The sequence below is a fragment of the Meles meles genome, chromosome 19 (assembly GCF_922984935.1).
Source record: "Meles meles chromosome 19, mMelMel3.1 paternal haplotype, whole genome shotgun sequence".
Lineage (NCBI taxonomy): Eukaryota > Metazoa > Chordata > Mammalia > Carnivora > Mustelidae > Meles > Meles meles.
The window spans coordinates 35,499,426-35,522,488 of record NC_060084.1 but is presented as its reverse complement, the minus strand read 5'-3'; the positions used below and the strand labels follow the sequence as shown (position 1 = coordinate 35,522,488).

Here is a 23,063-nt window from a genome sequence, read left to right as displayed (position 1 = left end):
TCATTAGAGATCACTGTCAGTTCTTGAACTTGTTACTTGTCAGTTTTCAATCATTCTCTTAATTTTATTTTCTCTTGTCTTTTTTTTTCCTTGCTCATATTTATTTTTTAGTTTTGTGTTTCTAAATGTCTTTCTGATTTATTCCTACTGTTCCTTATCCTGTCTTCTTGAACTCTATAAATTTGGGATAGGGTGTTACAAAGTCACTGATCTTTAAAGATACAGTATAAATTTTATAGCCTACTGTTGTTTCCCTGAAAGAGGTTATCATACGAAGTCAGTGATAAGGATGGGCTCCTGATTTTCATTTCCAAGAAAGGGCCAATTTAAATAACAGAACACTCCCAATTACCCCCACCCATCTCTTAGGGTATTGTTGTCATTGATATCAGTTATTTATAATCACCCAGTACACGGTTACTATTATTAGCTTATTATTATTTTTTAAGATTTTATTTATTTATTTGAGAAAGAGAAGTGAGACAGAGACAGAAAGAGCATGAGGCAGGGTGAGGGGCAGAGGGAGAAACAGACTCCCTGCTGAGCAGGGAGCCTGATGTGGGGGTCAATCCTGGGACTCTGGGATCCTGACCTGAGCCAAAGGCAGATGCTCAACTGACTGACTCACCCAGGTGCTCCTTTATTATTACTTTAAACAGTTATTTTTGGATCAACGATGAAAAATAGGTCTTATCTTCATTTATTCTATCTCTGATCTTATTCTTTTCTCATGTAGATATGAGTTTATGACCTATCATATTCCTTCTTCTTGAAGAATTATTTTTAACATATCTTGTGGGACAGATCTGTTGGTGATGAATTCCCTCAGGTTTTGTTTGTCTGATAAAGTGTTTATTTCTCCTTCATGGTTAAAAGATAGTTTTGCTGGATATAGAATTCTAGGTTGGTAGTTTTTTCTTTCAATGCTTTAAATATTTTACTCTCTTCTTGCTTGCATTGCTTTCTGAAAAAAGTTGGCTACAATTCTTTTTTTTTAAAGATATATTTTTATTTATTTGAGAGCGAGAGAGCGAGAGAGCTATCACACACAAGGAGGAAAGGTAGAGGGAGAAGCAGGCTCTCCGCTGAGCAAGGAGCCCAATGCGGAACTCAATTCCAGGACCTTGGGATCATGACCCGAGCTGAAGGCAGACGCTTAACAACTGAGCCACCCAGGTGCCCATATACCACATTTTCTTTACCCATTCACCTGTCAGTGGACACTTAGGTTGCTTCCATATCTTGGCTATTGTAAATAACACTGTTAGCTACAATTCTTATCCTTTTTCTGCTATAGGGAAGGTAAGGTACTTTTTTCCCTTGAGCTTATTTCAAGATATTCTCTTTGTCTTTGGATTTCTGCAGTTTGATTATGATATGCCTAGGCACAGATTTGGTATTTATCTTTCATGTGTTCTCTGAGCTTTCTGGATCTGTGTTTGGGTGAATGTCATTAATTTTGGAAAATTCTTGGCCATTATAATATCTCTTCTGTTCTGTTCTTCTGACTTTCCAATTGTACATATATTTCACACTTACTCCTTTATTAGTATTACTATTATTATTTGTATTTGCATTTCAGTTTGGGGAATTACTACTGACTTGTCTTTAGGCTCACTGAGTCTTTCCTTGTCCATGTCTACTCTGATAAGCCCATCAAAATCTGTGACATATCTGGGCCTGTTTCTGATGTTTTTGTTTACTCAGACTGTATTTTCTCTTCTTTTTTTTTCCTTAAGGGATTTTATAGATTTGAGAGAGACCACGGGAGAGAGAGTGAGCAAGATGAGCAGGGGGGAAGAGTAGAGGGGGAGGGAAAGCAGGCTCACTGCTCAGGGAGCCCAAATGTGGGGCTTGATCCCAGGACCCTGAGATCATGACCTGAGCTAAAGCCAGATGCTTAGCCAACTGAGCCATCCAGGCGCCTCTGGACTGAATTTTCTTGCCAGTTAATTTTTCAGTAGGTGCTAGATATGATATATATGATAAGGGATGTTGCAGAACCTGAGGTTTTTAGGGGCGCCTGGGTGGCTCAGTGGGTTAAGCCTCTGCTTTCAGCTCAGGTCATGATCTCAGGATCCTGGGCTGGAGCCCCGCATTGGTGTCTCTGCTCAGTGGGGCACCTACTTCCCCCCCACCCCCCTCCGCCGCCTGCCTCTCTGCCTACTTGTGATTTCTTTGTGTCAAATAAATAAATAAAATCTTAAAAAAAAGAAAAGAAAAGAAAAGAACCTGAGGTCTTTAGTGTGATACAGGAAGGTTGGAGGGTGTCAGGTAAATGCCATTCCTTCATGAAGTCTTTTTTCTTGGAGAGTAGGCTTTTGTTATGGAGAATGTTCTTGGCATAAGGGGTCATTTTTGGCTCTTCATCATGAGAACCTATTGGAATTCCTGGAAACCCATGAAGATGTGGGACCAGTTTTAATAAATACTTGACAAAATTATTTTCTCTGGTTTTACTGCAGTGTATTTGCTCCACTGACTTTCTGTTTTGAGGTAGAGGTAGAGGTGATAAACTCTGTTGTGTAATTTTTTTCTTGGAAGGCTCTGAGATTACATTTTGGTAGGTAACAGAATCAGACTGTTGTTACTGATTTAACTTTAAGAAATCAAAATATTGGTTCTGTAACATGAATCAAGTCTTATAAAGAAAATAGCAAAATAATTCAACCATTAACTATGAAACTGTCTCATGTTCTCTATACATTTACTTGAAATAGTTATAGTATGAGTAACTCTGAACTAAAATATTAGTTTTCAAATTTATCAGTATATTAGAATGCCACATTGAATTACTTAAAAGTTTCACATTTTCGGGGCACCTGGGTGGCTCAGTGGGTTAAAGCCTCTGCCTTTGGCTCAGGTCATGATCTCAGGGTCCTGGGATCCGAGCCCCGCATCAGGCTCTCTGCTCCACAGGGAACATGCTTCCTCCTCTCTCTCTGCCTGCCTCTCTGCCTAGTTGTGATTTCTCTCTGTCAAATAAATAAAAATATTTTAAAAAAAAGTTTCACATTTTCTACACAAAAAATTTAAGTGGTATATCAATCTCAGAGGGACCATGTTAATTATTCACTTGTATATTTCTACACAATAGAGATTACAAATTAGAAACAAGTAATCTAAGATGTTTTATCTCTAGGAAAATAATGCCTTGAATAGATACAAGAGTGTTGATAACAACTGCTAGTAACAACAACATAAATTTATTTCCTATGTTGTCTTCTTAAATGTCATTACACTTGATATAAAAACTTCCAGTTGGGGGGATATGAAGAAGCTGAATGAGGGGTTATAGGTCATTTAGGTCCCTAAATACCTATTAAACATCATACCAGAGAAAAAGAGAAAATACAACACCTACACTTAAATCTTTGGGTATATTCTTAGTTATAAAATATCTTATTGATCATTCTCAAGATGCAGTCCTTGGATACTGAATCACTTCTTAGTAACCTATTAGACATACAAATTCTCTGGTCTTATATTAGACATACTGAGTTGAAACTCAGTGGTGGTGGAGCTCAGCAATTTGTGATTCACTTCTTTATTTGCTTATTTATTTATTTATTTTTAAAAGATTTTATTTATTTATTTGACAGGGAGAGAGATCACAAGTAGGCAGAGAGGCAGGCAGAGAGAGAGGAGGAAGCAGGCTCCCCGCCAAGCAGAGAGCCCAATGCGGGGCTCGATCCCAGGACCCTGGGATCATGATCTGAGCCGAAGGCAGAGGCTTTAACCCAGTGAGCCACCCAGGTGCCCCTGCTTATTTATTTTTTAGAGAACATGTGACTGTGTATGAGTGGAGGGGGTGGGGCAAAGGGAGGAGAGAGAGAATCTTAAGCAGGCTCCATGAGATCATGTTCAAGAGTTGGATGCTTAACATGCTGAACCATCCAGGCACCCCTTAATTATTTTTCTAGGTAATTTGATGTATGGTACAGCTTAAGAGCCACTGCTCTAATCAAAACCAAGTACATATTAGAAAAATGCAATATATAGATTAAAAATAAAACAGATCTATTGAATTTGTCACGAGTTTATTAAATTCCTTGCTCTATTTCCCATATACTACTTTTAAAAGCCCTATGAGATAGTAGTGATGGACACTGAGGTTCTTTTTTTTTTAAAGATTTTATTTATTTATTTGACAGAGAGACAGTGAGAGAGGGAACACAAGCAGGGGGAATGGGAGAGGGAGAAGCAGGCTTCCCACAGAGTAGGGAGCCTGATGTGGGACTCGATCCCAGGACCCAGGGGTCATGACCTGAGTGGATGGCAGACATTTAACGACTGAGCCACCCAGGAACCTGGATACTGAGATTTTTAAAAGAAAAGAAGTTTGGGAACCACTGCAATAGGGAGATTATTTTTTCTATTTTTAATGACATCTGTACAAGATACTGGATAGTGGGACCCAAAGACTTATTTTAAAAATAAATATCATTTAAAAAAATTAATAAAATTTTATGAGAAGGAAAATAATTTACATTTAGGACTAAATTTCCATTTTGCATACTACTTAAAAGCTAGGAATATTCTTTTTTAAAAAATTTTTATTTCTTATTTTTTAATAAACATATAATGTATTATTAGCTCCAGGGGTACAGGTCTGTGAATCGCCAGGTTTACATACTTCACAGCACTCACCATAGCACATACCCTCCCCAATGTCCATAACCCCACTCCCCCTCTCCCAACCACCCCTCTCCCCAGCAACCCTCAGTTTGTTTTGTGAGATTAAGAGTCACTTATGGTTTGTCTCCCTCCCAATCCCATCTTGTTTCATTTATTCTTCTCCTATCCCCCTAATCCGCCATGTTGCATCTCCACTTAAAAGCTAGGAATATTCTTACTGAATTTATCTTTGTATCAAGTCCGTAGTCTCACAGTTTATTGATAGTAACAACATGAATCCAGAGCCAAACCTAGCATGGTAGAATAAGTTGAGGACCAGTGAAATATTTATCAGTGAAGCTATAAGACAGAAAAAAAAAAAAAAAAACCCTCTAAATTTGTTTCACAGGGGTGCTCAATATATTTTTTATTTTTAAGTAATGTCTACACCCAAAGTGGGGCTCAAATCCACAATCCCAAGATCAATAGTTGCATGCTCCACCAAGTGAGCCAGTCAGGTGTCCTAGGGGTACTCAATATATTTTGATTTGTCTTAAAACCGATCATGTTATTATCTTTTCTGATAATGGTCACTAATCCTTCTGTTGTTATATTTGTATCCTCATCAAGGGGTTTGGCACAACGCTTTGACTGCAATGTTAGTAATTAAAAATATACACAGGACTGACAAATCAACCTGAAGAGTGACAGAAGAAACGCCACAGCTAAAGGAATAAAAGAGGCTACATCAAAGAAGGTAAAAAGTATGGAGACACAGTTTAAGGGAGGAATGGATCATGGATGCTGTGGAGGGGAGGGAGTTGTGATCCCGGAGAAGGGAAAGAGGAGAGGAGAACACAGGGGAATGCACAAGGAGAGCCTTTTCCCAAAACCACTGGCTTGGAAAATGAAAGGGGCTGAATTTAACAAGTTCTTGCAATCAGTGGGGCTTAATGTTTGGAGGTTTAAAAAATGTCAGTGGGGGCACCTGGGTGGCTCAGTGGTTTAAGCCGCTGCCTTCGGCTCAGGTCATGATCTCAGGGTCCTGGGATCGAGTCCCACGTCGGGCTCTCTGCACTGAAGGGAGCCTGCTTCCCTCTCACTCTCTCTGCCTGCCTCTCTGCCTACTTGTGATCTCTCTCTGTCAAAATTAATAAATAAAATCTTTAAAAAAAAAAAATGTCAGTGGGCTTGGCTGGGATAGAGCCCAGAGGGCAGTGTGCTGCTCCTGGAGAGAGGGCAGGCAAATAGCTGGGGGCAGAAAGCATGGAAACGGTGATGGGGGATGCCTGGTACACACAGGGGAGACTTACTGCTCTTCTGAGTGTGTCCCTGAGAGGAACCTTTTGTAGAGATGCCTCTCCAGGAACAAGGGAACTGGCTGCTACCATTTCCCTACCCCACTGTCAGCATATATACAGAGCCACTTGCACTGACAGTGGCTGCCTAACTTGCTTAGACCAAGTCCCACCTGTGCTCTGGCAAGACTGCCCTTCTCAGTCAAACTTGCCTCAGTCCCAGTGCAGTGGGCCCCTTTCCCCAGAAGACCAGCACAAATCCCTGTAGACACCACATGTCCTAATCAGAGAGTTCTGTAGAGCCCAGTTCTGGTGGAGTTGGTGTCAGGTCTCTTTCACAAGCAAACCAGAGTGCATCTAGTTAAAACTCGCCACATTCAGGCCAGGGATCAAACACAGCCCAGAGCAGGCAAGGAAAACCTCTGAAGACAACTCGCCTGAAGGACAGAGCACCAAAACACAACAGCAGAACTCATGAAGCACAAACCAGAGATACTGCTTCAAGTGTCAGGCTCTGGACACTGAATGACCTCTTCTTCATAAGGCCATTACCTTCAGGAGCAGGAGACATAACTGGCTTTTCTAACACAGAGAATTAGAGACTGACAAAATGCCAAGACAGGAATTCATCCCAAGTGAAAGGAAAAGGTAAACTTGTAGCCAGAGATCTAAGTGAAACAGATTTAAGTAACATCTTCGATGGAGAATTAAAAGCAACAATCATTAAGGATACTCACTGGGTTTGAGAAAAGTAGACATCAGTGAGACCCTTACCATAGAGCTAAAAGAGTTAAAAAAGAATCAGAGCTGAAGAATGCAATAAATGAGATTGGAAACAGGCTTGATGCAATAAACAGCAGGCTGGAAGAAGCAGAGGAATGAATAAGTGACCTAAAAGACAAAAGAATGGAAAATAATTATGCTGAACAAAAGAGAAAAGAACTATGCAACATGAGAGTAGATTTAGGAAACTCACTGACTCCATCAAACATAATAATATCAATTTTATAGGCATACCAGAAGAAGAAGAAGAGAAAAGGGGGAAGAAAATTTATTTCAAGAAATAATAGCAGAAAACTTTTCTAATTTGGGGAAAGAAACAGATATCCAGATCCAGGAGGTGCAGAGAACTCCTATCAAAATCAACAAAAGCAGGTCAATGCCAAGACATATTGTAAGTCAATTCGCAAAATATAGTGATAAAGAAAAAAATCTTAAAAGCAGCAAGACAAAAGAAATCCTAACTTCCAAGGGAAAACCATAAGTAAGCTGGAGATTACTCAACAGAAATCTGGCAAGCCAGAATGGGAAAAATCTTCAGTCAATAATAATCCTATGCAGCAAGGCTATCATTCAGAATAGAATGATAGTTTCATAGACAAAGAAAAACTAAAGGAGTTCATGACCACTAAACCACCCCTGTAAAGAAATATTAAAAGGTACTCTTTTAATGCAAAGGAGGGACCAAAAGTGACAGATAAAAATGATCAGAGAATATCTCCAGAAATAACAAATAATAAAATGGCAACAAATATTAATCTATCAATAATTACTTCAAATGTAAATGGACTAAATGCTCTAGTCAAAAGACAAAGGGTGTCAGAATGGATAAAAGAGCAAGGCCCAGGGGCGCCTGGGTGGCTCAGTGGGTTAAGCCGCTGCCTTCGGCTCAGGTCATGATCTCAGGGTCCTGGGATCGAGTCCCGCATCGGGCTCTCTGCTTGGCAGGGAGCCTGCTTCCTCCTCTCTCTCTGCCTGCCTCTCTGCCTGCTTGTGATCTTTCTCTGTCAAATAAATAAATAAAAATCTTTTTTTTTTTTTTTTTTTTTTTTTTAAAGATTTTATTTATTTATTTGACAGATAGAGATCACAAGTAGGGAGAGAGGCAGGCAGAGAGAGAGAGAGAGGAGGAAGCAGGCTCCCTGCCAAGCAGAGAGCCCGATGGTGGGACTCGATCCCAGGACCCTGAGATCATGACCTGAGCTGAAGGCAGCGGCTTAAACCACTGAGCCACCCAGGCGCCCCAAATAAATAAAAATCTTAAAAAAAAAAAAAAAAGCAAGACCCAGCTATATGTGCTATCTATAAGAGACTCATTTTTTACCTAAAGACCCCTGAAGATTGAAAGTGAGAGGATGGAGAAACATTTGTCATGCAAATGGATGTCAGAAGAAATCCAGAGTAGCAATACTTATATTAGACAAACTAGACTTTAATTCAAAAGAGTTAAAAAGAGACAGAGAAGGGCACTATATAATCCTAAAGTGACAATCCAACAAAAAGATATAACAATTATAAATATTTATGCCCCAACATTCACAGAATTCAAAGAACATTCTAATTGACTTCTAGCATTTAAGAAACTAGTTTTTGGTTTACGATTACAATGAGGTACATACTACTATCCTACTAGAGAGAATCACTGGTTTCAGTTTGCCAAAAGAAAAATTTCCTATTCTAATTCTGAACTGAGTACTTTTCTTTCATTGCCTTGTCTTAAAGATGGACATTTTATTAACAAATCAATTAATGTATGTATTTCATAAAAGGTATGCTTAAAATTTTTTCTAGATGAATTCAAAATCTATTTTGCTGCTCATTTCTTTTCTAATAAGGTCAAATACATGTGATGAGCCTGCTTTTTAAATTTTTTAGTCTTGTGGCAACATAATCATATCTAAGTGTAGATTCAAAAAATACAGAGGATGAAGTAAAATTATTTCAGATTTTTTTTTAAAAGATTTTATTCATTTATTTGACAGGCAGACATCACAAGTAGGCAGAGAGGAAGGCAGAGAGAGAGAGGGAGAGGAGGAAGCAGGCTCCCTGTTGAGCAGAGAGCCTGATGTGGGGCTCAGGCCCAGGACCCTGGGACCATGACCCGAGCCAATGGCAGAGGCTTTAACCCACTAAGCCACCCAGGTGCCCCTATTTCAGATTTCTTAAAACAATCCTTTTAATGTGTACAGCTTGTTGGTGCTGACACTTTTCTTATTGGGCACTGCTGAATGTTGTATTTTTTCTGTTACAGATAAGATTGATGGATTTTGTGGTATAGTTTTGATCTACTGTGTAAACTACAGCAGAGTTGCAATTACTATGCTAAAAACCAACAGAAACAGAGGTGCAATTTATATATTGGTAACCTGCCTTATAGTCAAAGCCATTTTATTTCAACTTAAAATAATGTAACTAATGAGAAAACTCTAGTTAATGTGAATAGAGTAAGAAAATACTGTTATGCCTGACACATGCTTAACAGTATCTTTTCCTAGGTATTTTCCACATAGACATTGCATTTGTCCATTTTAACTGCTAAAATAATTTCAGTTGTTAATAATACACTATATTGTCTTAAGTATTAGTGGAGAGAGGTAGACACACACACATAAAGATATTTGTTTTTCATCCTAGATAATTACCTAGAAATTGTACTATGCTCATATTAATCTTTTCTACCTTACTGAGTTAATTATGTAAGGATGATGATGTTAAAACATTCTGCTTTGAAAGTACATCCTAAAAAATAAACCAGATGCATTTTTCAGTACTGTGCATAATAAAACAAGACTAATTAATTGTAATCCCAAACAGTCCTCTACACAATTGGTGGATTTCAGATGAAACTAATCAAACACTGTAACATCGGCGTACTATAGCTCATTAATCAGAAATTCCTTCATTTTTGGCTCCATGATACATTACTCTTATATATTACCATGTTCTGCCTCTCAAATACATGAATGAGATAAAAGAATCAATAAACAAATTGCTTGATAGCATTACATAAATTAAGTTTTACTTGACAGATGACTATTTACTTTTATTTCAGAAGCTTAAAAAGTGAAAAAACCAAAAAGTGTAGAAACCAAGTCTGTTGTGTCATCAAAGTAAGATTAAGACACACGAGTTTGAGGCTACTGTACACCCCCTACCCCGCTCCCACCTCCTCTATCACTGCCATTCCTTACTTGAGAAACTAAACCTCAATGGTGGCAACAGGAACTGGTACAGTCAAACTTATAAGTGTAAAACTTACAGGCCAGTAAGTTTCTCCCATTCCTTCTTCTGGATCAAAATCACTCAGGCTGACCTTTCCCTTCTGGGGAAGGGACATAATTAAAAATATACACAGGACTGACAAATCATTGCCCTTCTGGCTCTGCCAGAGCTGAACTGGCTGATTTTTAAATTTCTAGATGTTAAGCCCTGGTGACTACAAGAATTTAGGAAGTTATGCTCCTCTGGTTTTCAAAGCCATATGTTATGGGGATTAGTATTCCTCATGTGGGTTCCCCATGCCTGGAGTGCTTGGTGTGAGGATCTGTTTCTTTCCCTTCTTTGAATCTGCTATGTCCCTTCCTTCCTCCCCCACAGTCCTCCACATTCTTTCAGCTCCCAACCACATCAATGCCCTTCCTGCCTGACTGAGCTAGCCAGGTGCCCCCCTTTGCATGTATTATTAATCACTAGTATATATTTTTTGGAGAATTATCTATCCAAGTTTTAGTCCATTTTGAACTATTTTTGTTTCTGTTGTTGAGCACTGTCACATGATTTAAGATTTCTGCTCGAGGCAATACCTGTATCTAAGTGCTTTCTATTGTATTTCATTTAATAGTTACAACTGCATGCAGCCTTTGAAATAACTACTCATTCACAGGGTAGAGTATGAGAAGAATTAATGCTAGAAGAACATTAAAGAATATCAATTAGCTTGTGAAGCAATAGCAGACATATAAAAAAATCATTACAAGGTTTGAATCTGTATCCTTTTTGTTCTTAATATTTAGTTATTGAATCTGAGAACTAAGCCTAAGTCTGCCAATGTTATGGATTTGTTTTCTTTCTGTTTTCAATTCAAAGAAGCCCTTCAGACCACTATCGCCTTCCTTAAAGTACTTGAGTGTAGTAAGTGATACCCTCTTAGGTGAAAAAGATAAGTTAGCCTTTAATAATGAACACCCATTCTATCTAATCTATTAAATTATTCAGATACCACTAAAAGAAATTCTAAAATATTTATTGATTAAAGAATAAGTACTTCCTATTACCTACTTTAACATAAAGGAATAACAATAACCACATGAAAACATTTGGCAGGGCATACTATTTGGTTCTTAGTGTTCAGCCAATGAGTGAGTATTTTGTTTCTAAACTTTAAATATAACTAAACTGTTACTTCTGTTTTGTACAGTAAAACTGGCCATTCTATGTATTACTGAAATACTTTAAAAAGTACTTCTGCTTACATGGACAAGCTTTAAGGATACCAAGAGCAATATAGTCAAAATGATACATTTAATAAAACAATCTGTTCATACATTTTAATTTAATCATTTTAATTCTTTAATTAAAATGCCTGAATTTAAATGCAGTCTTAATTGTTGAAAATGTAATTTCTTTGGTCTTAAATGAAGAATGTTAGAAAGTCTAACAGTTTCAAGGTTTATCTATTATCTTCTTCAGAATGTACTAGGAAAATGGAAATCTATGTTCACTAAATCAAGGAAGAAAGAAATGCAAGAGCAGAATGCCAGGGTCATAAGTTTTCCTTGTTTTCATTGAGAAATTTTCTATTCTTCCTTATGTATCAATATATGTACTATTATGATACTAGAGTGCTTTTTAAATCTCATGTATTTAAGTTTCAAAAACTTGATGAAATATATACAGCTGACAGGAAATTTTACACCTAATGTTACAATACTCTGTACAATACTCTGCACAGTGCCTGGTCAGAATAAGTACTAATAACTGTTGGCTATTATTTTTATTTAGGAGTATCCTCAAATTCTAAGGACATAAAAGATAATGATGATGTCCCTCAGGAACAAACATCAAGCAGTGTGTTAGAATCACTGGGTCAGTGGACTCTTTTCCTGTCACTCAATTACAAAAGAAAGTAGGATGAGCAACTTCCCAGAAAGTCAAGGGATATACTCATTATTTAAATGCTGTTTCTGAAATCATTACCAAAAAAAATAATGAAGCATAAAAGTCTTAAAGTAATAAAAAATTAACAGAAAAATCATAAAACAACAGTTCATGTTTGTTAAATTTAGTCATCATTTCACTTTACACAATTACCATGGTTTAAATAGAAATGAAACTCTTAAAAGCTTAGGACATGCCAAGCTTTTCAAGATGACATTGCAAAATACTGCAGTAGTATTAAGAATGTACACGTTTTGGGGCACCTGGCTGGTGGAACAGTACATGGCTCTCAATCTCAGGATTTTGAGTTTGACCCCCATGTTGGGTATGGAGATAAATTAATAAACTTAAAAAAAATGTGTAGGTTTTGTAGTTATAGAGTATTGAGCTTAAGTCCAGGTCTACAGTTAACAGCTGACTGACACAGCTAAATTACTTTAGCTCTCAGAGCTTCAGTATCCACATATAGAATGAGGGCTGCCAATGCAAAGGTACTGTGAACTTCAATGAGATCACATGCAGTAAGTCTGCACATTATTGTCTCTGGCTGTGGCTTTCATACTTTTTACACCAACAATAAACACTTAACATTACCATGTGGTCAGAGAAAATACTCTGGTATTTTCTATTGTTCTCTTTCATTCTATTAAATAAAAAGTCCTTGTCATAAGCCACACCAAATTAGTTTTATCCCACTAATAAGTACTGACCTTAGTTACTTTGTACTAAAACCAGGGTTGCAGCTTCTCAAGTACACATATGTGGTCATTCTCTTTCTAAAGCATAAAGTTCTCTAGTGGGACTAGATGGGTTGGAAGGTATGTATGGTTTAAACAAGCAATATTTCTGTAGACTTCAACATGCTTAGCATTTAAACAAGGAATTTTCACCCTTTCAGATTTGGAGGGGGGGTTTCATAAAAGTACTTCCTGAATCAATTGAATTAAGTGCTACTTCCCTGTTTATTTATTTTTATTTTTATTTTTAAAAAATATTTTATTTATTTATTTGACAGAGAGAGAGGTCACAAGTAGGCAGAGAGGCAGGCAGAGAGAGAGGGAGAAACAGGCTCCCCACTGAGCAGAGAGCCCGATGCGGGGCTCGATCCCAGGACCCTGAGATCATGACCTGAGCCTAAGGCAGAGGCTTAACTCACTGAGCCACCCAGGTGCCCTTATTACTTAATTTCTTAAAGGCAATATATGATCAGTGTAGTAAAATGGAAAGAGGAAAAAATACAGAGAGGAAAATCCCACAACCAAGAGATAATCATGGTAACATTTCTGTGTGTCATATCTGTTTTTCTATTTTCCTACACATAGGCACGCTTATGAAAAGACACATGTAATTTGGATTATACATGTGGATGTGCCTCCCTGCCAAATATTATATCATAAATATGTTTGATGAATCAAAAATGATTTTAAAATATGTCATAGGCTGGAAATTATTATTATAAAATGGAATAATTTATTAATTATTTCTCTACTAGACATTTAGAGTTTCCAAGATTGCTAATGCCTTCTAGTTTTATGATTTTTTGCCATGAAAATTTATGCACTCATTTGATTTATGCATTCAACTGCATTTATCTTTTCTGTAGATATTTTCTTCTTTCTTTTATGCCCATAAATTCCTTCCCCAATTCAAGGAAAAAATTAATGACTCTTAAATATTTAATTTAGTAAGAACAGACCCAATGTTCCATTACTATTTTGGGATAGACTAAAAGAAATCATGCTAAGGAAATATACATTCACTTAAAAATAGCAATGGGTACTGAATATTACTGAATACGTTTTTATTTTATTTATTTATTTATTTTTTAAAGCTTTTATTTATTGGGGCACCTGGGTGGCTCAGTGGGTTAAAGCCTCTGCCTTTGGCTCAGGTCATGATCTCAGGGTCCTGGGATCGAGCCCCGCATCGGGCTCTCTGCTCCGCAGGGAGCCTGCTTCCTCCTCTCTCTCTGCCTGCCTCTCTGCCTGCTTGTGATTTCTGTCTGTCAAATTAAAAAAAAAAAAAAAAAAAAAGATTTTATTTATTTATTTGAGAGAGAGAGACAGTGAGAGAGAGCATGAGAGAGGAAAAGGTTAGCGGGAGAAGTAGACTCCCCAAGGAGCTGGGAGCCCGATGCGGGACTCGATCCCAGTACTCCAGGATCATGACCTTAGCCAAAGGCGGTTGCTTAACTAACTGAGCCATCCAGACGCCCTCCTGAATGACTTTTTAGGACATAGTAAGATATTCTACCAGGTATCAGTGCCCGTTTGTAGTAGAGATTCATTAAATATATATTTTTGAATTAATCAACATTCACAGAGTTAAAAAACATTTTCCACATCTAATTTAAGAATAAAATATAAAATAATTTCATTTGTTGTAAAATTTATTTTTTTAAAAATTAAATTTAAAAGGATTAAAAGTAGTAAGTATTTGATGTATCTAGTAGGTAGTGAATCTATTAATATCTTGTATCCCCAAGATAAATGTTAACAATTTGATGAATATCCTTCTAGCTTTTTTTCTACAGAGTGAGAATTATAATTTAATTGCACAAAAATATATGTACAAAGATTTTACTGTTATATTATAACATTATATTGAAGAAAAGAAAAATAACAGTGGCATGTCCAGAGTAGTTACTGTATCAATATACAAAATGATCCCCAAATAAATTGCCTATGTAAACAGACATGGAAAAATTTATATATCATTGCATGAAAAAAAAAAGAGGAAGATGGGTCTTTAAATTTTTTTGATCAACTGTTAGGATAATGAAGAGTTTTCCCCCATTTTAAACCATTAGTGCATTTGGAGATAACTACCAACTCGATGATGTTAAATAAGCAATTCTTTCAAAAAATAGATGAATTAAAATTGTTAGTATTTTAGTTAGCATTTTTCATTAATAATTGACCAGTAAAATTTTTAGTTTTAGGTATGCTGGCCTTGCCAAAGTTATGCCTATTTTGTTAAATAAGTAACTTCAGATTTTTTTCTTGTGTTCTGGAACACCTTACTTGGCAGTGAAATTATCTACATCTAAAACTCAAAAATAATTAACCGATAGGGGCGCCTGGGTGGCTCAGTGGGTTAAAGACTCTGCCTTCCGCTCAGGTCATGATCCCAGGGTCCTGGGATTGAGCCCCGCATCGGGTTCTCTGCTCAGCAGGGAGCCTGCTTCCCCCTCTCTCTCTGCCTGCCTCTCTGCCTACTTGTGATCTCTGTCTGTCAAATAAATAAATAAAATCTTAAAAAAAAGTTAACCGATAAAAGATAAAACCAGCCAGTCCCATAAACTTTTTTGTAGTTTGATATGCACCAGAATTAAAACAGACATAAGTAAAAAAAGAAAAAAAAACATAAATAAGTAATTTGTTCAAATTCTCTTTTCCTTATTTAAGTTTCCTTGACTAACAATGGTGTATTAAAGTGTTTGGTTTTAGCTGTGTCTGTCAATTTCTTCTTGAATTTAATTAAACAGCTTTTTTTTTTTTATACTTTTATTTACTTATTTGCCAGAGAGAGATCACAAGTAGGCAGAGAGGCAGGCAGAGAGAGAGAGAGAGAGAGAGAGAGAGAGGAGGAGGCAGGCTCCCCACTGAACAGAGAGCCCGATGTGGGGCTCGATCCCAGGACCCTGGGATCATGACCTGAGCTGAAGGCAGAGGCTTAACCCATTGAGCCACCCAGGTGCCCCAACAGCTTTTGTTTTATGGAGAGTTTCTGTGCTGAAGCAGTATTATGATTGAGAGTCTTAAATGTGTACAAGTAGCTAAAAAGGAAATTCACTCTGGTATATTTATGTTAGGCCATTATATAAAATGAGAATGGCCATATAATAAATTCTTTCTGTTTTTTGTTTTCTTAGTGCATAAAAGTGGAGAAGCAACAGTAACTCTGTTTATATTTCTTCATGATTAGGACTCTAAGGAATCTCAAAGAAGCCTACTGATATGTTAGGGTTCCTTTTCTTACTTAGAGAGTTGAAATTAGAACAGTTCTATCTACTGTGATTTGGACCTCATCTCAGTCAGCCGGCTATTTGTCAAAAGCAGACATCCTTTGTTTAGTCTTATTTCTTTTTTGTTTTGATGCATTTCCCTTTATTATTTATTCAGGTATATAACTAGAAGTTTCTTTTTATAGCCACTTATTAAAAAGCCTCTATGTAACATTCTAGCTTCTATTCCACATATGAAAAAGCTAAAATTAGTCTAAGTCGTAGACTGGATTCCTAATTTTTACTTCTAAAAATAGCTTTGTTAATTAATTTACCACTTTATACTTTGCACAAGATAACTCGGTAATTTCTCCAAATCTCTCCGTTACTTCAACTGAAAAATAAGGATAAAGATTTGGCTCCATCACAATAATGATATATGAGGAATGAATGTTAATATATTTGTCATGAGGACCTTTTTGTAATCTACTGATGTGCAGGGACTATAATAGAAAAAGTGAAGATTTTACAAAGCATGTGAAACATGATGATAATTTTTGTCATTCAGCTTACCTTGCCAATATATTGATTAAAGGTGTTTTTGTGTATTGTATCTGGTCTTACCTGAACCATTTTTCAGATATCCATTTGCATCTACAGTTGTATACATGATATAAGGTCCAGGCTGATTTACTCCAAAGGGCTGCAATAAAAAAGGAATAGTAAAGCCTAGGAAAGTAAGCAAATCATTTGAAGTTCCAGGAAAATCTATTACAGATAAAGTAAAACATTCTTGTATATATAATTATTAATAATTGGCAGTACTTAGAGAACATTTCCATAAATAGATAACCTGTTAACTAATAAAAAGAAAACTTCTGTTAGTAGAAACACTTTAAAGGTATACAATTAGCTTTAAATGATTTGTTAATTGCATTTACAAAGTTCATTAATTTTATTATATATTTCTAAAATATTCACTATTATCTCTTCTTTATAACATAAATGTGAATATTTAAAAAAATTTGTTTTAAAAGATTTTATTTATTTATTTGACAGACAGAGATCACAAGTAGGCAGAGAGGCAGGCAGATAGAGAGAGAGGTGGAAGCAGGCTCCCTGCTAAGCGGAGAGCCCGATGCGGAGCTCGATCCCAGGACGCTGGGATCATGACCTGAGCTGAAGGCAGAGGGTTTAACCTACTGAGCCACCCAGGTGTCCCAGTAATTTTAAAAAATTTTAGAAGATTTTTTATTTATATATTTGACAGAGAGAGACAGATAGGAAGAGAGAAGGAATACAAGCAGGAGGAGGGGGAAAGGGAGAAGCAGACTTCCCACCTCAAGGCTCAGGAGCCTGACGGGGGGCTTGATCCTAGGACCCTGAGACTGTGACCTGAGCTGAAGGCAGCTGCTTAATGACTGAGCCACCCAGGTGACCCTAAATGTGAGTATTTTAAGCAAGATTTTCTTTACTACTTTTGGTATACTTTTGGTAGACCCAGAATAGAGCTACAAGAATTTTATTACAACATTTCTGTAGAATCTAGCATTGCTCTTCCCTTCTGGGACGGATTGGACATAGTTTACATTTTCCCAATAAATATCAAAGTGAAAAAAATCCAACCATAATAATTATAATGGAAAGAAAAATATCAATAAGTCACCCCACCACATTTACTCTTTTGCACTAGACTTATTTATTTTACAGTTAAGGAAAACATAATTGGCAGAGCCTAGTTACAATGGTGAAGTTTTTCTCCAATTTGTATATTGTTCCTTATTTCTGGAACATCCCTCACACATTGATACAATGATTTATTCTCTTTAGATATCAAGGCTAATTAAATAGGGTTATAAAGAAACTAATGTCTTCAGTGGGCATCCCAAGAATAGATGACAAAATGATCAAGAAATTGTTTGAATACTTCACAGACTTAGATTCTAAAAATAGAGCTTCCCTATGACCCTGCAATTGCATTGCTGGGTATTTACCCCAAAGATACAGATGTAGTGAAAAGAAGAGCCATCTGTACCCCAATGTTTATAGCAGCAATGGCCACAGTAGCCAAACTGTGGAAAGAACCAAGACACCCTTCAACGGACGAATGGATAAGGAAGATGTGGTCCATATACACGACCTCCATCAGAAAGGATGAATACCCAACTTTTGTAGCAACATGGACAGGACTGGAAGAGATTATGCTGAGCGAAATAAGTCAAGCAGAGAGAGTCAAGTATCATATGGTTTCACTTATTTGTGGAGCATAACAAAGAACACGGAGGACATGGGGAGATGGAGAGGAGAAGGGAGGTGTGGGAAATTGGAAGGGGAGGTGAACCATGAGAGACTATGGACTCTGAAAAACAACCAGAGGGTTTTGAAGGGGCGGGGGGTGGGAGGTTGGGAAACCAGGTGGAGGGTAACAGAGAGGGCACGTATTGCATGGAGCACTGGGTGTGGTGCAAAAACAATGAGTACTGTTACGCTGAAAAGAAATAAATAAATTTAAAATTTAAAAAAATCTACTGTTCTTCCAAATAAAGTAGGGAAACGTTAACAAAGACATGTAGATAGTCTAATGATGTGCTAGAAATGATAATTAAATTAATTTCATTGCTGTGACAATTACCTGATTGATATTTTAAGAACATTGTAAGTCCATGGGCTTTTAGTGACCATGAGAAAACAGGTTGTTTTAAGAATGGAATTACTCAAGATATAACTGAATAAAGATTCATGAAGAGTATCACATAAATTTATAATAAAAAAAACCTTATCAGTGAACAAAGAATATTATACTTTATATAACATACTTCTTCAGTGAGAGAATTACCAAGATTCCTTATCTATATCCCTGATTTGCAGATGGGCAAGAGAGAGCATTGTTCTTTAGATATGAAGTTTTTTTTTTTTAAAGTTTGATTTTTTTTATTTTTATTTTTTAAAGATTTTATTTATTTGACAGGCAGAGATCACAAGTAGGCAGAGAGAGAGAGAGGAGGAAGCAGGCTCCCTGCTGAGCAGGGAGCCCGATGGGAGGCTTGATCCAGGACCCTGGGATCATGACCTGAGCCGAAGGCAGAGGCTTTAACCCACTGAGCCTCCCAGGTGCCCCTAGATATGAACAGTTTTAAGGCAACTACAGATAGTTGCATAGAAGTTACACTATCTTCTTCATACAATTATTCCTTTTCCTTACAGTTTTATCATTTAAGCAAAATGTTAAAATATATTTGATTATGCCTATTTTAATTTTTATGTAAATGGAACCATACTGTATGTATCTTTCTGTGACTTGTTTTTTTTTAATTTATTTATTTTTTTTCAGCGTAACAGTATTCATTGTTTTTGCACAACACCCAGTGCTCCATGCAATACGTGCCCTCCCTATTACCCACCACCTGTTCCCCCAACCTCCCACCCCCGACCCTTCAGAACCCTCAGGTTGTTTTTCAGAGTCCATAGTCTCTTATGGTTTGCCTCCCCTTCCAATTTTTTTTTTTTATAAACATATAATGTATTTTTATCCCCAGGGGTACAGGTCTGTGAATCGCCAGGTTTACACACTCTGTGACTTGTTTTTTAAAATAGATTTTTTGAGACACATCCATGAGTAAGCATGTAGCTGTATAGTTCATTCTCATTGCTACGGAGTATGCCATTGTATGATTATAGCATAAATATTTTTCATTCTATTGTTGACTGACACTTGTTTCCATTTTTCTTTTGCCATGATAAACATGGCATTCTCATGTATGTCACCTGATGCACAAGTGCTAATGTTTGTCAGGAGTTATGTACCCAGAAGTAGAATTGTAAAGTTAAAGGATATATATGTATGTATGTTCAAGTGTACTAGGTAGTGTTAATTTTTTAAAGTTTCTATTCAAATTCCAGTGAGTTAACAGTGTAATATTAGTTTTCGGCATACAATATAGTGATTGAACACTTCCATACATCACCCAGTGCTCATCATGAGAAGTATACTCCTTAATCCCCAATACCTGTTTCATCCATCCCCCCACCTACCTCCGCTTTGGCAACCATCTGCTTGTTCTCTGCAGGTAAGAGTGTGGATTCTTGGTTTGCCTTTCCCATTCCCTTTCCCCACACTTTGCTCCTTTGTTTTGTTTCTTAAGTTCCACATACGAGTGAAATCATATGGTATTTGTCTTTTTCTGACTGACTTATTTCGCTTACCGTAATACTCTTTAGCTCCATGTCATTGCAAATGGCAATTTCATTTTTTATGGCTGAGTAATATTCCATTGCACACGCGTGTACACACACACACACACACACACACACACCAAGGCCCCCCCCCCCCAAATTGGGTTAGAATTAGAGCCAGGGTTAGGGCATGTGCCTGGTATCTTGCAGTTCAGAGACATTCGCACAGGGTTAGGTTTAGGGGTTAGAGTTAGAGGTAGGCTTAAGATTTGGGTTAGGTTGTCTCTGGCATTCTGCAGTTCAGCGACCTTCCCAGGGAATGAGACCCCAGACTTCTGTTGGGGTGAGAAAAGACATGGAAGTCATTCACTGAGCTGAGGCAAGCAGGGAATTAGAGACTCTAATACTCTTTTAAAAGATATTCAATTGTTCCTTCTGTTTTTGTTTTTTTTTTCTTTTTATCTTCCATGTTGGTAGGTAGCTATGTCATTATTTTTTTTAAAAATTTTAACTTAAATTCCAGTTTGCTAACATACAGTGTATAATATTAGTTTCAGGTGTTCAATGTAGTGATTCAACATTTCCATACAACACCAGGTGCTCATCATAAGTAGTACCATTTTTTTTTAAAAAATCTAAAGTGGTAATACCAGTTTATATCTACCAACTGAATGTTGCTTCACATGCTTAGCAAAAAACATTGCTAATGGGGTATACACTTCTTAATAGAAATAATTTCATCTCTCCTAGGTTTGTTTCTTTGGACAAGAGTATGCCCTTTCAGAATTTAAACTTGTCTCATTCTAGTGAGGCTTGAAATAATATTTATGAAGCCATATTTATCACTGTGTTACAACCTCAAATTTACTTTATTACCCATAGTCTAGTCTATGTACTGGAAGATTGGAATCTTGATCTATAAGCAGTATTTTTAGTGAACTTTCCCAAATGTATTCCTGACTATTTTTTGTATTTTACACTTGAAGAATTTCATAGTATTATCCAGATTTACTTATGCGAGTTTTCTCTCTCATCTTATATTCATTTAAAAAAATCAGTTATCAGCATGTCTCTATTATGAGTCTTAAAGCTGCAGTTCATTTCTCACCATTGGCCGGCCACTTTGATACTTAAAGACAAGATCTAGAAATCCAGATTCGATTCCTTCACACAGCAGTTCTCAGTGTGTGGTGCAAGGACCCTCAAAACTCCATGTGAAAAGTGCAGATAATCAGCAGTGGCACTAAACTATTGTTATTCAGATTTGGGTATTTCAATTTAGCCAACATTTTCTTGAAAATAACAAAGTGAGTCTGTTACTTTTAGGAAAATTACTGATAGTATTTGTGGGTAATGATAAAATTTGAGCTTCTAAATGAAAATTGGAATTTTAGAAAACCTGTATCCCACACTGTGAGCCTGACATATTAAAAACTTTTCTGATGAGATCAGCAGTGATATTAACAAGTGTGATTTTAAAAAATTACATAATGAAACATGTTAATATTGGGAAGATCTGCACAACTCAGTAAACCAATATTTCCCAAATAATTCAATGCATGATGTTACTAAAGCATGCACAGGTAAAAGAACATTCAGAATACAAGACAGACCAATGACTTTTAATGAAATAGAGTAGGGAAGAATCTTTTCTAGAATGGTACAGTAAGGACTTCAAAAAATATTCTTTACAAAAGCAATGAGAACACTGGCAAAAAAAAAAAAAAACTATCAAAATAAACTTTTTTCCAGAACTCTGGAAATCACCAGAAGGTTTTCAAGAATATGAGGAGTATCTCTTCAAGAAGAGAGCTGAATCAGTAAAAATAGTACACTTTGCTGCATTTTAATTTGCGCTATTCCTATAACCTTTTCCTTAGCTCCAAAGTAGCCTTGAAAACCAATAGCTCTGCAACTACATTAGCTGTGAAAATGAAAAGCCTAGCAGCTAATGGATGGTCTAGCAGAACAGGTTAGCTCATCAAAGCCTCATCCCCAGAGCATTGCCACTATTTGATGTGTCTGGCAGCTTACTGACAAACTCTGTTCTTAGTATTTACCTTTATTTGGCAAGACTGAGAGCTTGTTCTGTGTGGACAGCCTTACCAAGCTAGAACATTTGTTAAAAACAATCACTAGCAATTGTTTATTTGATATTAGTTTGGGCTAATGAGAGGTTGAACAAATCTTAAAAGGAAAAATGTGAACGAGACATTCAAAGGGCTTTGAAACATTGACATGTTCCTGGGGATCTGGAAGGCCACACACTTGTACAACACTGTTTCCAGACAAAAGACCTGAAAAGGCCCTAACTTCTCATCTCATGTCTCATTAAGGAAACATCTGTCCAGTCACATCTGACCATTAGGCTAACTTGAGTAGGGACTCCAATGGCTACACACAATAGAGAACAGAGATTTTAAAGTATCAGTCCAGGAAAATCACTGGAAAAATAGCAGCAACAACAAACAGCAGCAACAACAACAAATCCAGGGGAGAAATTTCTAGGATTAACACATTATTATTATAAAATGTCTTTTGACATTTTATTATTATGTTATTATATTATTATGTTATATTATTATGACACAAACAGGAAAGTTTGGTTCTTACATAGGGAAAAAAAGGTGTCAATAGAAATTGCCCCCAAGATGGGGCGCTTGGGTGGCTCAGTGGGTTAAAGCCTCTGCTTTCGGCTCAGGTCATGATCCCAGGGTCCTGGGATCGAGCCCCCACATTGGGTTTTCTGCTCAGCAGGAAGCCTGCTTCCTCCTCTCTCTATCTGCCTGCTTCTTTGCCTACTTGTGATCTCTGTCTGTCACATAAATAAGTAAATAAATCTTTTTTTTAAGATTTTATTTATTTATTTGACAGGCAGAGATCACAAGTAGGCAGAGAGACAGAATACATCATAGTCAAACTTCACTGAACACAGCATAGTCAAACAGTTGAAAGTCAAAGGATTTTAAATGCAGCAAGAGATAACCCATTATGTACAAGGGATTCTTGATAAGGTAACAGTTGATTTCTCATCAGAAACCAAGGAGGCCAGAAGGCGTAGGATGGTATATATTTAAAATGCGAAAGAAAAA

At 36.9% G+C, this 23,063-nt stretch overlaps 1 protein-coding gene across 1 annotated transcript in view; it reads right to left on the bottom strand.

The window, feature by feature from the left end:
* Positions 1-23,063, bottom strand: part of ITFG1 (integrin alpha FG-GAP repeat containing 1) — a 286,746-nt gene that overhangs the window by 24,991 nt on the left and 238,692 nt on the right. The window contains exon 14 of the mRNA XM_045989066.1: positions 16,423-16,501. Coding sequence (XP_045845022.1) covers positions 16,423-16,501 — 79 coding nt within the window. The remainder of the gene's footprint in view (positions 1-16,422; positions 16,502-23,063) is intronic.